This window comes from Athene noctua, chromosome 5, assembly GCF_965140245.1.
Source record: "Athene noctua chromosome 5, bAthNoc1.hap1.1, whole genome shotgun sequence".
NCBI classification, from domain to species: domain Eukaryota; kingdom Metazoa; phylum Chordata; class Aves; order Strigiformes; family Strigidae; genus Athene; species Athene noctua.
In genome coordinates, this window is record NC_134041.1 from 41,477,734 (window position 1) to 41,494,403 (window position 16,670).

Sequence of the window (16,670 nt, forward strand, 5' to 3'; positions counted from 1 at the left end):
AGTGTCAGCAATAAATTAAAACCATACTATAACGGGTAGTAGCTTAATGGGACCAAAAATGTAATTCCAGAAAGATAAACAAGAAGTTTATTTTACAAAGTGATAGTGATGCCTTTCCATTTAAATAAAATGCTTTAATAAATAATAAAGTCCCTTTGCTCTCATAGAGAGTGGTGTGACAATGTTACATAGTGTCTTTCTCAGGCTTTTTATTATTGTGACAGCAGTAGAGGTCTCAGCTGTGCTAGATCCATTGCAAACACCTGTAATGAAAGACAGATGTTGCCCTAATGAGTTGACATGCAGTATCCTTGCCAGTTGAAAGCAAGAGGGAGAATTGGAAGCCTGGAGAGGTCAAGTAATATGCTTAGGTCACATACCATATGAGTGGCAGAACTAGGGATAATAACCAAGTCTTCTTGCTCATGATCATCATCGAGAGCTATGCTGACCTACTTTACTACTGACTTTTATTTTAAAAATTAAATCCTTGCTATGCATTTTCCTAGAGAATTACACCGAGACCTTACTGCCTAGTGGTTTATCAAATAGTAATTTCTCACTCCCCTTCACCTCCTCTTTTGGATCAACTTTTCGTGGTAAATGATAAGTCTATGCAAGCTTTGCTGAGGGGGAAAATTTATATAGTGCAAAACCTCATAAAGCTGCCAGAGTTTTCAGTATTCTTTTAAATGCGTGTTGATGACTAATTTAGGTACTGTTGGCTTTATAGTTAATTAACTTTTTTAGTTAAATCCTTGTTGTGTAATAAAGGTAAACAAAATAAAAAAGCATAAAATGTAATTTAAAAGGAATAACTTGCATGCAAACATTTTCAAATCGGTGTTTCTGAGAAGTTTTATCAAAGTTTCAGAGCTTGTATTTATTACTTTAATTGCTTCAGGCTCAAAACTAAGTGTTAGTAAAGGCTCTTCAGAGCTGTTGCTCTTGAACCTTTTCTGACTTCCCTGAAGGATGGAGTTGCTCCCTGTCTAGCTTGGAGATGCTTAGTTCCTTCTATGGAATTGGATGTTAAATCCTAGCTGACATTCAAAGTGTGAAAGAAGGAGTAGAAGTGTGGATTTGGGGTTGGTTTGTTGTTTTTCTTTTTCACCTGCACCACCTGCCTCCTCTTCTGCATGCAAAATGGCAGGATCAGTAAGGCACTGAGACACATCTACTAGCTAGCACACTACCTAGCAGACACATCCCTTAAGATTCATAGCTGTTAGCATGTATCCTGTCATCAACAGCAGGTGCTGACTGTAGAATTTTCACTTTGTACTTGCATGAGAACCAATGCATATATCACTGCTTCTTCTTCACAGTATTATGTTCCATCAAGCATGGCTCTGATACAGGGAGTATATTGACTTGTAAATCTCTTTCCTTATATTTGTGAATAAAAGGTAAACAACAGGAAATTTCCCAGTTTCTTAGAATCCTTGTTTGAACTTTTTATTATTTAGTGCTGGTAGGAACAGGATAGAATTTTATTTTGTCTTTTTATTACTTTATAACTTTATCTTTCTTCTATTCACCCACTTCAACCTCCATTTTCTGGCATTTCCTGGTTTGCTCTTGCAAGGTGGCTCACAACTACTGGCGCATGGTTAGATAGTTGAAGCTGCCTTGTATGCAGTTTTTCTGGAAGATATTAAGAGAACATTTCGTTAGTAAGAAATATGATCTTGCAAACCTGACTGAAGTACAATGACCTCATAGAGTAGATGGTAGATATTTTGTACTTTTGCCTTTGTTGTTTTAGTTATTTATACATTGCCCTGGGAGGGTCCCGGTAAAAAGCAGAAGGAATGGAGGCAGGGCAATGTGTTTAAGCCCAGAGAAAAGTCAGTGTACAGTTCCATCCAGAACGTGGTACTAGCTTCTGCTGATTGATTTTAGAGATCCTCACTGCTGCCTTCCTCCAGGGTATCAGATTATAGTGGGTAAAAAGTCTGTAAACAGAAATTTGCTGTCGATTGCTATAAATATCTCTCTATATATAACATTTTATTTTTCTTGACAAATTACAAAGTTCTGAAGACCATTTTGTTGGACAAACCAATATGAATTGTATAATTAACATCATGCAGCTGCTTTAGTTCACTGTGATATGTCCAAAGTTAATATTAATAAAAACATCTTAATGAAGTGCTACCAAAAAAAAAAAAAAAGTGATAACAGATTTTTAGAGCAAGAATCTATATTGTGTTATAGTAAATAGTATTTACTTAATTTGTATTTATAGTAATCTAAGAGATATTAATTGCACAGATGTTTATATCAGCTGTGGTGCATAATTTCTTACCACTTATGGCTTTGCCTACATGGAATGCTCTCTGAATTTTGTTGTTTGCATATAGGGTATCAATTAATGAGACATCAATTTAAGTAAGCCATTTTGGCTCTTCTGTGGTCTAGACTTGCTCAAGTCTTACTTTTGTTAAACTGCAATAATTGCACAGATGCTGGTACATATCCTAGAGTCTGAAAATTAATGCTGGAATTGCCAAACAAGGATTAAGTAATTCCTACATCTGAAATGGAATTTGCAGATGGTGTATCCTTAGAAATGTAGGTTTTTATTCCTAATAAATTCAGACAAGTAAATTCTGTTTGTCTATGAAAAAAATAAAATTGATTTCCATTTTTATGGTTAAAGGAAGTTTGGTTTTTATATTTAAACTATGTACATTTTCATTCAAAGTAGGTTGAAACCTCAGGCTATTGACATCGGACTAATGAAAACATTAGTGTTCAAAAATTAGTGGATCTTTGAAGATACAGCTTTATGGTCACAAGAAATAATTTGTATTCTCCTTAAGTAATTTGAAATATAAAAGCTAATAGAGCTGGGGTTTTTTTTTTGGTTTTTTTTTTTTTTTAAAGCATCATATGAAAAAGCTGAGTACCGCATTAACAGAATTTACTGTATGGATATAGAACTTAAAATTAAGTGAAATTCTAAAAATATTAAAAATTAATAACTTAATATATTTTAAGCAGTACAGCAGGCTTGAAAATTTAACCTTAGGATAGTGAAAGTTTCAGACAGACATTTCTGAAGATCAATACACAACAGATTGTCATCAAATAATAAAATAAGGACTCTGGTGACCTGAAGTGTAAGGGGTTACAGGATTCCAAAAGTTTTTTCTTTTCACTGTGTACTTCTTATTTTAATACTTAATGTTGAGAGGATTATAACAATAGACAGCTATTCCTTTTTTATTTCCTGCTTTACCTCTTGAATTCTCTGGTATTTTGTATTAATGATGTTGGATAGTTCAATATTGTATAAGGAAGAATTCGCCTTTGAAATGTCAGTGAGTTCTGTTTCGTGTTCCACAGAACGTTCATTACCGGGTAAGGGAGAGACTGCAGTTCCTGCCCTAGATTCCTTACTTACATTACTCACTGTGGTTCTACTAACTGTAGCCCTCCTCTCTAATGTGAACAGCCTTTCCATTTTCCCATGTTTCTTCAACAGCGCCAGGACATTAGTTCACTGCAGTTGCAGGAGAAACAGTGCCACCAGTTGGATTATCACTGTCACTCGTTACAGAGGTCCGGTCCTGGAAGGTGTGCTGATCCCCTTTACGGTTGTCAAGGCTTAATTCTGAGAGTCTTTCCTCAATGCCTATAGCTTCCTGCAGTTTTATTATGTTGCTACACCCTTATTAAAATTACTAGGTGTTTGGGTTTGGGTTTTTTTGTTGGTTGTTGTTGTGTTTGTTTGGTTTTGGGTTTTAATTTTCTGTCCTTAATATGGATGCATAAAATTTGATTGCAGTTTGACTGCAACAGAGCAGTCAAAGCTCTTCTGGAGCATCTTGCTAGCAGTGGAGAGCAAAACATTTTTAGTTTTCTTTAAGCGGATTTTATCTGCAGCTTCTCTGACTCCTGCCTCAAAAAGGCTTTGTACACTTTTGTTGAATTCTGTGGCTGGATTTTTTTTTTTTTTTTTTTTTAAATTTAATGATACACAGTAACTATTCCATGTTTTTCTCCCTCTTTAATCAGATTGGTGTTGATTTTTAACTTGATACTAAGTGCTTAGTCAGTGTAGCTGCTAGCATATGACTTCACATTTCTCAATCTTAAACAAATAGTAAGTTATTATAAATTAAAAGATTCTTTCCTTCCAGAAAGAAAGGAGTTATAATAGATGTGTAGCAATAGCAATATTGTGCCAAATGCACTGGAATAATAAACAGAGTAGGCAAGCTTCTCCCCATGGCCTGGTTAACAAAAAAGGCAATAGTTCACATACATGTATGCTTTTTTCCTCCCTTAGATTCTAGTTGGGGTAAATTTAGGGTATCAGTCTGTCTCTATTCATACCTCTATTTCAGTGAAAATATGTATTATCTCCAATGACAATCTAGCAAAGACTGTAATCTGAATCTAGACCTAAACTCAGTAATTCAGTAAGTCTTCTTAGAATTAACACATTACATGTTCCCTTGTATTGCTTGCACTATGACTGTCAGGCTCCTTCCTAAAATGACAGCTTCAGAAAGAGGTCTGAAGCCTGTATTTAATGAAGAAATTTTTGTTTCAGTGCTCATTTGTTGCTTGAACAGCTGAGATTGTCAGCGAAAGTAGCAGTAGTGGTGGTAGTATGCATTAGTTATAGTATTCATTCAGATTAATAAACCTGCTCAGTCAGAACTGGATGACACCACTAGTTTGTTTCACACATGAAGTTGTTTAGATAATGGCTTAAATTTTAGCCACTTCTGACCTAAGAAGTATTTTAACTGGCAGTTTGAAGAGCTGCATGTCCCCTTAGTACCCTGGTGTACCCAATTCTGAGCAATCAGTTCTCTGGGTTTATTTTAAGGGACATTACTTCTAAGCAGCTAGTTGAGACATGCCTGCTAGAAGACTATGGGACATTTTGTTTTGATTCTGTAGACCAGCAGATCAGATGAGTTACAGGAGACATAATTTTCCATCTGTTTCCTATCAGTGCAGCAGTCAGGAATCTTTTCTGATTTCTTCCAGAAGAATTGCAGTCTAAGATATAAAAAATAGCTTATTGGGTTCATGTTTTCAGATTCCGGATTACCCAGTGGATGGTAATCTTCAAGAGACAGAAACCTAGAGTAAGGTATTGGAAATCTAAGTTGCAATGGGTACACAAACTATCGTGTACTTCATGATTCCTCAAACCAAAATTTGAATGCAGAAATTTCAGTTGTGCTCCCCTGTGTAGATGCAGACCTACTTTGGGTAGAATGTGAAGCTAAATATTCCCACAATATTGGAGAATCTTTGGGAGCCAGTAGAACAGACAATTGTATTGGCTTTATGTCCAGAAAAAAAAAAAAGAGACAGATGGAGATGTGATTAATCCAGCTTCTGATGCACTAGCCAGAAAAGCAAGTTCTACCTTGTTAATAAGGGCTGGATGCTAGACCAAACAAAATTATTGGTTCAATAACTTCAACAGATTTAAAGGGGGGGAAACATTGGGACTGCAAGGTGCCTGAGGTATCTGTTTATTTTATCAGGACCTGCTGCATCAAGCTATTGTTTTAACCTGTTTGAAAGTTAACTATATTCTCAGTGGACAGGACTGCAGAGTAAATACATATTTTTTACATAGTCTTACAATTACCCTGTGGATTTCACAACCATGCATATAAATGGAAATTCAGTCTCATCTGTCATCACTCTTTGTTTACCTACCAATGAGCAGAAACTTACTGCAGTCCTGAAGCACAGGTATGATAAAGCTATAGTGTAGTAGGTAAAGCTATAGTGTAGTATAGTGCAGTAGGATTGTCGCCATTTGAAATGAAAGAATATAGTTTAGCAGAGGTTAGAATCTGGGACCTAATTGTATACTGAGTTTCTCTGAGCTGGGATGCAACTTGTTTGTGTCTCTTTTTCAATACAAGAAAGCATTCTATGATAATATATAGAATTTGAGATTCAAGAAGGTATTGTTTTCTCAAGAAAATGACAGCTGAAATATAAAAATACTAGTTCATGATTTATTTTCCTTGTCTTTTTTGTATGTGTAAAAGAATAAATGTTTCGCTTCATCACTGTTAACTTATGACTCTTTTCTTTTCTTTTGTAGGTTGTCTTAGTCTTCGCCCTTAGTATTGGTGCTCTTGTAATATACTTCATAGATTCGTCAAAGTGAGTATTCTAGTACATTTTCCTTTCCCTCCTTTTGTGCAGCAATTATACATCTTTAAATTGCTTCTTTCATCTACTTCAAATCCGCACTTGATCTCATTGCCTGAGTGCAAAGAACTTTTTACTAGTGCACGGTCTACCAAAATAACTCAAGAATGGGAAAAAGATCATATATAAAATAGATTGAACACAGTAACATTGGATCTGTGGAGTGAATAGAGGAAAACCTAATTTTGTATGTTGAGATTATGCATACTGTTGCAAAATTATACTTTTTATGTTCATTTGGCATACATAGAATCTTTCAAATTCAAAACTGGGATAAGGCATACAGAGGAGTAGAGTATTTGGCAAAAATTTACAGTTTGCAGGAGAAAAAAAAGCATCTTAGGAGACTGACAGGAACACTTCTGAAAAACTGAATGAATTAGGCAGTATGAGCATTATATCTTGCATATCTGTTCAGATTTTCAACTCCTGGATTTGATAGATTTCTCCCAAGATAAGGTGAGCCAGTAAAAATCTGCAAAGCATCTCAACATTTTTTAGATTTACACCAACATTGTAATATAGTGTTGTAGTTCTGGCCAGGCAATAGAAGGTTTCATCCTGACCTTTTGAGATATGTGGTGGTTTGATACAAACCAGTGTAACTAGGAACATCCTCTCTTTGATGTCATTCATACTCCACCCCTGTTTTCATATCAGGCTGGACTGTTTTCATATCAAACTGCCAGTGGTGTAACAGACAAATTGGTAGCTTAACACAGAAGAGAACAGTAAAAAGGGACTTAATAGAATATTATTGTGTTGAATAATTATTTTGGGAGTATGATATTCTGAAGTATCAATAGCATTTTAGAGCTCTAGGACTACATATTTGCTGCTTTTCCCCAAACTAGTTTTAGGCTTGCAGCAGTTAAGATAGTATTCTGGAGTTACTCTATGTGAGCCAGCTTCACTGTCTGTAATGGCAGTGGTTATGTTCTAAAATAATCCTTATGTGACTCAGAAAATCAGACATTTTACTGTTGAAATATGTACGTACTGATATTTAGATATGTGGTAGCACCAGGAAAAGGCATTCTTGGATATGTGGATCAGCTCTGTATTGTGTGAGTCTCAAGCCATACCTTTGTAGCTTACATGTGTCAAGCATAACACAAATAACTAAGGTAGAGATTTTCTTTGTGGAGAGGAGCCAAGTAGTGGGGAAACTCAAGTTCTATCTTGAGCTCCCTGAAGTGAGTACAATAGTTTTTCCTTAACATTTTGGTGAGTGTTCTCATTAATTTTAGCAAACTTTTCTTTAATGTGTCATCACTGAAGCACATAAGGTGGTGCTTTTCCGAAGATCTTTTTAGAAACCTTTTAAAGCACAATGGCAAAGCTTGTGGGTTCCATCCATATCCAAGTCAAAAGTGTCAAATAGAATAAAACCTGTTTCCACTTAGGTTTCAATTTCAGACTGACAAAATAGAGTTATTTGTCAGGGCAATTGTCTTTCATGAAACTAATGGGTTCTATAATGATTTTTAGGCACTGTGTTTTAGAAGCCTTTGCTTGATTGTCTTCCTCAAGGAGAGCAAAACATGTGAGATTTCTCTGGGGTGCTTAAACTTTCTGTGGGCCACCTAATCCATGTACTGCTACCAGCATATTGGCTACTCTGTCAATGGGGATAGAAAAGTGTTTTAACTGTAGGTTTCTCTGGGTTTTCAGCACATGTTTAACTCCCAACTGCAGTTTAAATTCAGCAGCCTCAAGTTAATGTACTCACACACTTTCACTTTGTTTTTTCCTTCTTCTCTCTTACCCTACTTTCTTTTCACACATATGTCTGTCTTTACTCATTAGTAGTTTAACTCAGATTAGAAACTTCCCAGGTATATCTGTGAAGTGAAAAATTCTGCTTTATTCTGTATTAGCAGCTGACATGACACCTATTTCAGCAGTGTGGAATCAAATATAGTGATATATCAGTCTATTTAAGATCCTCAAGTGCATGATTAGTAAAAGTAATTCCTTTTAGATTTCAGTCAAACAGGAAATAAGGTAGGGTGAGAGGAATGCTTGTGATGTCCTCAACCAAACAACTGGAACAACTGAGACTATGGCTTGTCCAGGAGCAGTGGAGACAAACAGGACCTAGTGCTCACACCAGACAGATAGTGACATGTATCATTGTGTACTTTCCTTCGACAATGCGTTATGTAACTGTTGTATTCTGCCTGTGCCATGGACACTTAGCTGTCATTTGATCTTATGCACATAGAGTGACAAAAGTCATGCCTTCAATACAAAGGTGAAGAGTACTAGTGTAAGCATTTGTCTAAAACAAAATGCCAGTGATCTGTGTATCCAAGACAATCTGTCAGTAGGTTTGAAAATGCAATGGCAGGTATGTCCACAAAGGAATCCTACATGACTTCATACATAAGGAGCATCAAGGAAGATGGGAATAACACCACCACTTTCTTAGTGAAGAAAGGGAAGAGTGGAGAGACCACTGACTTTTGTCAGGCAAGGATGTGTGTCATGATTAGTTCCAGTGGAAGACACTGAGGAAGTCAGTAAGGCTCATACTGGAGATACTAGCCATTGCTCCCTCTGCTATATAGGGAAGGTGACTGGATGCAAAATGAATGCTGTCAAAGCTGTGAGAGAAGGGTAAACTATGCTACTCAGTTCATCACTCTCAACAGACTAGTACCACATGAAATGGCATGTCCATGCAATGAAATTTGGGGATCTCTGAGGTCAGAAACTATGCAGCTTCATCAACATAGTGTCCTCCTTACCAGTTAGTCCTACATCTCAGCAGAACCAGTTAAGCAGCTTTGTGCTTCTGTAAAATAAGTCTGTACTAATTCTGGTTCTGGCACAATCTGCACCATACTCCATTACAAATCATGGGCAGAGTTGTGATGCAATACATCTGCATTAATCTGAATTGACTTTTCTCAGTAAGAAGCAGTACTTAACTCACCTTTTAAGAAAAGATCTAGACAAAAATCACAAAAATAATAATTCTTGGTGGAAAGAATGAAGGTTATTAATTTTGAAAACTATAGGGATTATTCCAATACCCTTCATTAAGATTATTCTGTTGTTTATTCAATGCATCTACTTTTTACAAGCCACCAGGTTGAATCTTTGTCTCCTAGTACCACAAGACTTATATAGAATATTAACCTTTAAAGTGAATATGTACACTTTCAGTGATGCATGGTAGCAACTAATGGAAGATTTCAGTCCTTAAACTTGGAATTTATTTAGCAGAGAAATTACTAGCTTGTCATCTCTGTCCATTAAATCCAGTCATATACTGGTAGGAAATGTTTCATTTAGTAATAAGGACTAGACCCCTTCATTTATTTATAGAATCTCATTCATAAAATACTGTTTTCTTGGAGAATAGTATTTTTCAATAGTGTGAATAGCAGTTAAATGTGAAACATTTGCTGAAGAGATATTATAATATCACCTGTGTAGTTATTTTAATCTTTAGGTAACAAATAACCAAATTATTACATTTTTATTTTTAGAGATTCGTTCACTTTAATGTCTGTCTTCCATTCTTAGTTTGATTAAAAGCTGAGCATTCAAAGTAGTCATAAGCAGTCGCCTAGAAGAGTTTTGATTAAGAAAGTGATCTTCTTTAGTACAGAATAGCATCATATATCCTAATGATGGTTCTTTCCCAATTTATGTTTCTTTAAAATTTGCCATAATATAATTTTCAAGGTAAGGAAATAATAGAATTATCCTTCATTCCTAAGAGGAAAATTTGATATGATATGCACTTTTTAGATGGTTTTCTAGACTCTGCTCAGTGTGCTGCAGTAGGATAGAGAGCTTGATGTCTGCCAGTACTTTTTCATTTTTCATGCTTTTTTGTAAGTAGTTTTTACAAAATTCCTTCTTCCTGTGTCCAGTTCTGTTTATTTTTCTGCATGTAAAAGGTGTTTTAACAAATACATATAGAAGTACTTCTCTGAGTTTTATTTGCATCAGCATTAAAGAGGAATTGCTTATTTTCATTTCCATTTTTCATCCTGACCTCTGCATATCATACTGAATTAGTGACTCCAGCAGAGTAGAGAATAACGTTTCTTTGCCATGGTCATCTTTAGGCATGGTCAGTAAAGCCACTAGCAGAGAACTCAATTTCCTGCTAAACTGGTAACTCAGGGCTCCAGTTTTCTATTTCTTGTAATGGCAATAGCATGGAAAGTGTTTACAATGTGAATATCCTTTCCTACTCTCATTCTGTTTTCTCTTCTGGGGTGTGATGCAATGTAATATGGAACCATAGATAAAAGCTATTGTTTTCAGGCACATAATATTTTATTTTTTTATTTTATTTTTTTTTTTTGCGTCAAGGAGCTTGCTTTCTAATGACTAGTTATTGCTGTCCTGTCTCTTGAAGTTTACCTCATTTACTGTAGTCCCCCCACTAAAAAACTGATGTCACTGTAGAAATAATAGAGCCCATCAGTGGCAAGATGAAAACATAAAAACTCTCATAACCTCTCTTATACATTCTACTTGCATATGTTTTTTGGAGTTTGTCTTTTCAAAGGCATCAGTGTAGTTATTCCTGAATAGCTGATTTTTTTCCAGTATCGTGTCCCATATTGTATTTGATTAGAATTCTGCATAAAAGTGCCACCTGGCAATAAGTGTAAAACAGCTGGATCTAAGAATAATAGTGTCACTGTGAATAGGAAGATTTATACAAATATACGTATGTATGTATAGGTTCATGCTGAACCCTGAGCTTGTTCTCAAATGTTGAATTCTTAATCAGACAGCTTTATTTCTTTATGTATGTGGAAAATAAAAGAGTTAAACTTATAGGCAACTCTACTTTTTAAATGTTCTATATCTTTGCATATCTGAGAAGATTTCAGAAGTACTTGTACCTTTTGCATACTGATTGTATAAAATCCAATTTTTCTAGATCTGATATCCAGGGAACCCGAATACTGCCCAAATGTAAAACTACAAGTTTGTCTTAAGTATAACATAAGGAAAGGGCCCTTATTCAGATTCTTAGCTTGACTTCTAAACTAATTTTTAAAAATGAGCTTAGTGCTTTTTGCAAATGTGTCTATTCTAGGATTTCCTTACAGCTCTCCAGGTTTCTAAAACTGTCAAAAAATGTATATCCTCCTCTTTGCCCTTTTCATCAATGCTGTGACAGAAGAGAAAACAAAAAGATGTACTTTTAGCCACCACAAACTAAGGTTTGATTGACACTGATCATGCTCTGTGGGAGTGTGAGAGTTTAGCCTATTCGGGATTGCCTTAATTGTGAACTAATCTCTGAAGAATATAGGATAATGCATTTTAAAACACAGTTTTAATTGATCAGATGAATTATCTTTACAGCACTGTTCTAGGATAGAGTTTATTGAGATACTGTTCTTTGACAGTGAACCACAGTTAATTTCAAAAATTAATCAAATAATTTTATAAGAATAAAGAAAAAACATCTTTAATTGTTAAGCTACTTTTTCATGTCTGCAGTTTAACTGCTGGCATTCTGGCTAGTCATTATTAATTCTTTTGTCCAGCTTTTAAAAATACATATATATATATATATATATATATGTATAAAAGTACACACATACATATTTGACTGCATAAAAATGCACTCTCACTTCTTGACACATTAATTGTGTTCATAGAATCATAGAATGGTTTTGGTTGAAAAAGACTTTAAAGGTCATCTAGTTCCAAGGGACACCTTCCACTAGACCAGGTTGCGCAAAGCCCCATCCAGCCTGGCCTTGAACACTGCCAGGGAGGGGGTAGCCACAGCTGCTCTGGGCAACCTGTGCCAGTGTCTCAACACCCTCACAGTAAAGAATGTCTTTCCGATATCTAATCTAAATCTACCCTCTTTCAGTTTAAAACTGCAATCCCTCATCCTATCCCTACACTCCCTGATAAAAGTCCCTCCCCATCTTTCCTGTAGCCCCCTTTAAGTACTGGAAGGCCGCTATAAGGTCTCCCCAGATCCTTCTCTTCTCCAGGATGAACAACCCCAACTCTCTCAGCCTGTCCTCATAAGGGAGGTGCTCCAGCCCCCTGATGATCCTCATGGCTTCCTCTGGACTCGCTCCAACACATCCACGTCCTTCTTATATTGGGGGCCCCAGAGCTGGATGCAGTACTCCAGGTGGGGTATTGTGTTCTGTTCTATATATGGATGACTTTTAGAAAGGATTGTTGTTCCCTCCTGGAATACAGTTTTCTTGAACTTCATCTGTCTCCTGTGGTGCTTTTCAGTTCATTTTTTTGGCCTTGTCTTTATTCTTTAGAGCAAGGCAAGTGTTTGCTGCCTACATGCTTAATAGCAATATTAGCTGGAAACACACATGTCAGAGATGCTATACTAGAAATTGCTTAACAAAATAACGTGAAATGAAAAGTCTGGTTTCTTGTTTTGGAAGATTCACACTATTTTTTTACCATTGTATGGGAACAGATTAGGAAGGGTGCATTGGAAATAAATATTGTATATGAAGAATTTCCCATGTGACAGCACAAGGAAAAAAGTGTCATTAGCAAGTTCTTTAGGAATGTTTTACTAGGAAAATACCTTTTTTTCTTAAGTGGCACTTTATTTCAAGGCCTTATGAACTCTTATTTTGTGCAAATATATGAGGATAAGTTGTGATTGTGTTCTGTGTTTGGCTTTGCTGCTTGTTTGCTACTGCTGCTACTGTTTTCTGAAAGACATTTGATTTAGTGCAGCAAAATGTTCTATAGAAATACTCCAATTATTTAAATCTGTTACAGATACAGACTTTCACAGCCCAAGAGAATTCACATTTTTCTCATTTCTTTGTCTGTTTTACAGGTATTTCTGAGGTATGAAGTTTAACTGAATAGCTCAGTCAGTCAGTGTAAACACCAAAAATCAAGCATTTTTAGATACCAATCTCATATTTTCATTATAAATCAGTCAGCTTTTCCACATCACCTGGACCAATCCACAAAACATTTTGATGACTTTTTCTCAGTTTCATGGCCCTTAGGGGAAAAATCGATTGAGGTTTCAGTTGCAAACCGGAACGATTTCATGCTGCTACATCTGAATTTTGAGTGAATCCCAGTGGCCTGATTTATAAAAAAATTAAGTTGAAATTAAGTTGATCAGAAATACAGTTCTTGGAGAAAGTTCAGTGTTCTGATCTTTGATTTTGTTATTTCACTAAATATTGTAATAAATTTTATTATAAGAGTCAGGTTTCAGTTTAATTCATTTTTTTAAAGTGCTGTGAATTGTATTTTACTTTTACCTTTATATGTCTTACAGTTTTAAAAGTATGCTGTTTTCTGCTCCAGTAAACACTTTTAGAGCTGTATCATTTAGCTGAGGACATCCCTTGCAGTTCAGGCTCCTATGCTCTTAAGTATTGGATTTACCAGTATTTTGAGTGTGTACAGGTTCTATTTAGCATTTCAGTCTTGATATTTGAGGAATCAGGCAGGGCTTGAACAACACCATGCTTTGTGTCAACCCTTCCTACTTATAGTGAAATTTACTCATGCAAAAATATTATAGTTATGGTTATAAAACTCTTCTTTGTCTTACTGCACTCATTAACCCACACTAAGTGGCCTCTGGAGTATTTCTTCATACTTTTAAGTACACGTTAGAGTTAATATATAAACGTTTTTTTCACGATGCATGAATAGAGATGAAGAAGCTGACTTTAAATTCCAGGATCTGGTTCAAGCAAATGTTGTTAGGTGATATTTACCATTGCTCAAATTACTAAAATTACAACGGTCTCTATCTTGGCAAGTAGATTAAAACAGTAATATTCCTTCCATAATGAAAATTCTTGGGAAATGATACAGTCTCATACAGACTATCCAAATCCCCCATGGTGCCCTGCAGTCTGTCTCCTTGTCAATTTTAACTTATTTGTTAATTTTAATTTTGCTAATACTGCAGCAATTTCTGGCCATTTCTGTGAGCTGATAAATTTTGTCCCATGATGAAGTAAATCCAGGTTAATTTATTCTGCCCCCACTCCTTTACAAAAAGAGGGAAAAATAAAGATTTGATTCCTAAAAACAACTTACTTTTATTAACTGCTCAGCAGTCAAACTGAGTGATAGGTGTCATTTTCTGATGTAAAGAAAATTTAGGTAAATACATAAATTAACTTCTCTTGAGTTATTACTTTAAAGTTACTTGGTTTTTACTGTTATTTCAGAAATGTAACTTCAGCTGTACATACTGCTGATTCTTGGTAAATGACAAAATGTATGGTTTATAAAGACTCTGTCAGCATGCTTTAAACTGAGATTTTCACTCATAAGAGCTAATATTATCTTTACTGTGTTTGTAAGACATAACTGAGCGTTGCTTTAAGTGATTTGCAGAAGAAATTATTATTTGTAACAATGAATGTTAATTTTCTTCATTGCTCTGCAAAGTTTCATGGGAAATTGTCCATAGCTAAGATTCATTGTTTTCATAATAGCATGCTACAGTTGAAGCCAGGTGGGTATGCAATACAGTGCATTGCCTCTGCAGGCAATTGAATATTAGAAAGATGGAAGGCCTTTTTTAGGCACAGATGTTGTTAATTATGAGTGAAATCCAGCAACAACTGGATGTCTTGGATTATTATAAGTGCTGGATTGTTATAAGGCAAAAACCAAAAGAAACAAGCCACAGTGGGGGCAAAACACCCCAGATAATTATCCTTCATGTGTTGTGTATGCTTAGCTGTCTAGGACAAAGGGATTAGGTGTGATTGTATGTTTTCTAAGTTTATTGGTAGACCTCTATCCCTTGAGATACAGCAACCAATCATTATGGGTGTTACCTTTCTTGAATTGTTAAAAAAGTTGGATATAGTGAGGCATACCTGTAGAAATCAGATGCGTGTTTTGTGTGCTGTCCATCTCTTAGCTCAGTGTTTACATTTATTCTCTGACATGTTCAGAAAGCTTCAATTTGTTAAATTATATGCAGATAAAATTTGTAAAAAAGCTACCTGAATAATTCTTCCAATCTACTTAGGAGTTGAGGAAGATTGTAAAACTTCTTAAAACTTTCTAGTATTCTTCAGCTAGGTTATAATCAGAAAGAAAAGTTAATTCCTCTGCATGTGTTTATCATATTAATCAAACAACACTGGATTATGATGATTTTCACTAGCTATACATAATCACTGGGTAGGCAATATGGAAATATCCTGTTTTCTCCAGACAAACAATGCAATGAAGTTTCTATTAATCAATTCCAGTAGATTGTGTTTGCTCAATGGTCAAAATTAATTGTTGCAGATTAATGAAATGAGAAATACTGTGAATGAGTTTCAGATAAAATGGAAAAAAAAGTATAATTGGCTAAGATCTGGAAAAATTTTTGATTACTGTTTTTACTTCTTGGTATTATACAGAAATCCTTATTAATACTGATACGCAACCTTGATGATGTGATAAATTGCAATGGGATAAATTTTCTGAAGTATTAGGCCTTGTAAAATATTTCAGTAATGTTGAACTTTCTGGAAAACATCTAAAAAAGAGAGAAATTAATAAATTAACTTGTGGCATGAATCACATCTGTTTTGTATATGCAGCCCTGTAAACAAACAGTTATCATCTGCTATTTGGTGTGTTTTCAGTATTTTACTAACCAGCTTATATTTCAACATGTAACTTTATTTCAGTTGCCATGATGCAGAATCTCTGAGTTGCTGAGATTGTAAGGGACCTCAAAAGATTGCTTAGTCCAACCCTCCTGCTTCTAACAGCGTTACCTAGAGCAGGTTGCTGAGGACTGTGTCCAGTAGGGTTTTGAATATCTCCAAGGATGGACATTACAGTGTCTCTGGGCATCCTGTTCTGGTGTTTGATCACTCTCACAGTGGAATGTGGCGGTTTTCCTCATGTTTATTTGGAATTCCATGTATTTCAGCTAATGCCATTTCCTCTTGTCCTGCCATTGGGTATCACTGAGAAGAGTCTGGCTGCATTTTCTTTATTCTAAAGGAGGCTCCATCAGGTATTTATACGTGTTGATAAGATTGTGCTGAGCCTTCTCTTTTCCAGACAGAACAGTCCCAGATCTTTCAGCTGTCCTCCTATGACAGTGCTCCAGTCCCTTAATCATCTTTTTGGCCCTTCACTGGTCTCAACCCTGTATGTCTGTGTCTCCATGCTGGAGACACATTTCCTAATGCAGCCTGGGATGCTACTGACCTTCATTACTACGAGGGCACATTGCTGGTTTATAGTCAACTTGCACATCAGGATCCTCTGGTCTTTTTCTGCAAAGCTGCTTTCCAGCTGCAGCCAGTTGCATGGTAAGGAATCACTGAAGTTCAAGCTTGTATCAATTTGTTATTCCAAAAATAAGTCAGTAATTTTAAATAACAAAACTTTATACATGCAGTGATATTTTGTGTTTTTATTTGTATTAAAATGTTGCTGGATAGGCCTCTACGTAAATATTTGTCACTTGAATT

General features: G+C 35.6%; 1 protein-coding gene across 24 annotated transcripts in view; it reads left to right on the top strand.

Moving 5' to 3' along the window:
• Window positions 1-16,670, top strand: part of KCNMA1 (potassium calcium-activated channel subfamily M alpha 1) — a 532,608-nt gene that overhangs the window by 263,757 nt on the left and 252,181 nt on the right. For all 24 annotated transcript variants that reach the window (XM_074907159.1, XM_074907158.1, XM_074907156.1 and 21 more), the window contains one exon: window positions 6,098-6,159. In XM_074907159.1, the coding sequence (XP_074763260.1) occupies window positions 6,098-6,159 (62 nt within the window). The remainder of the gene's footprint in view (window positions 1-6,097; window positions 6,160-16,670) is intronic.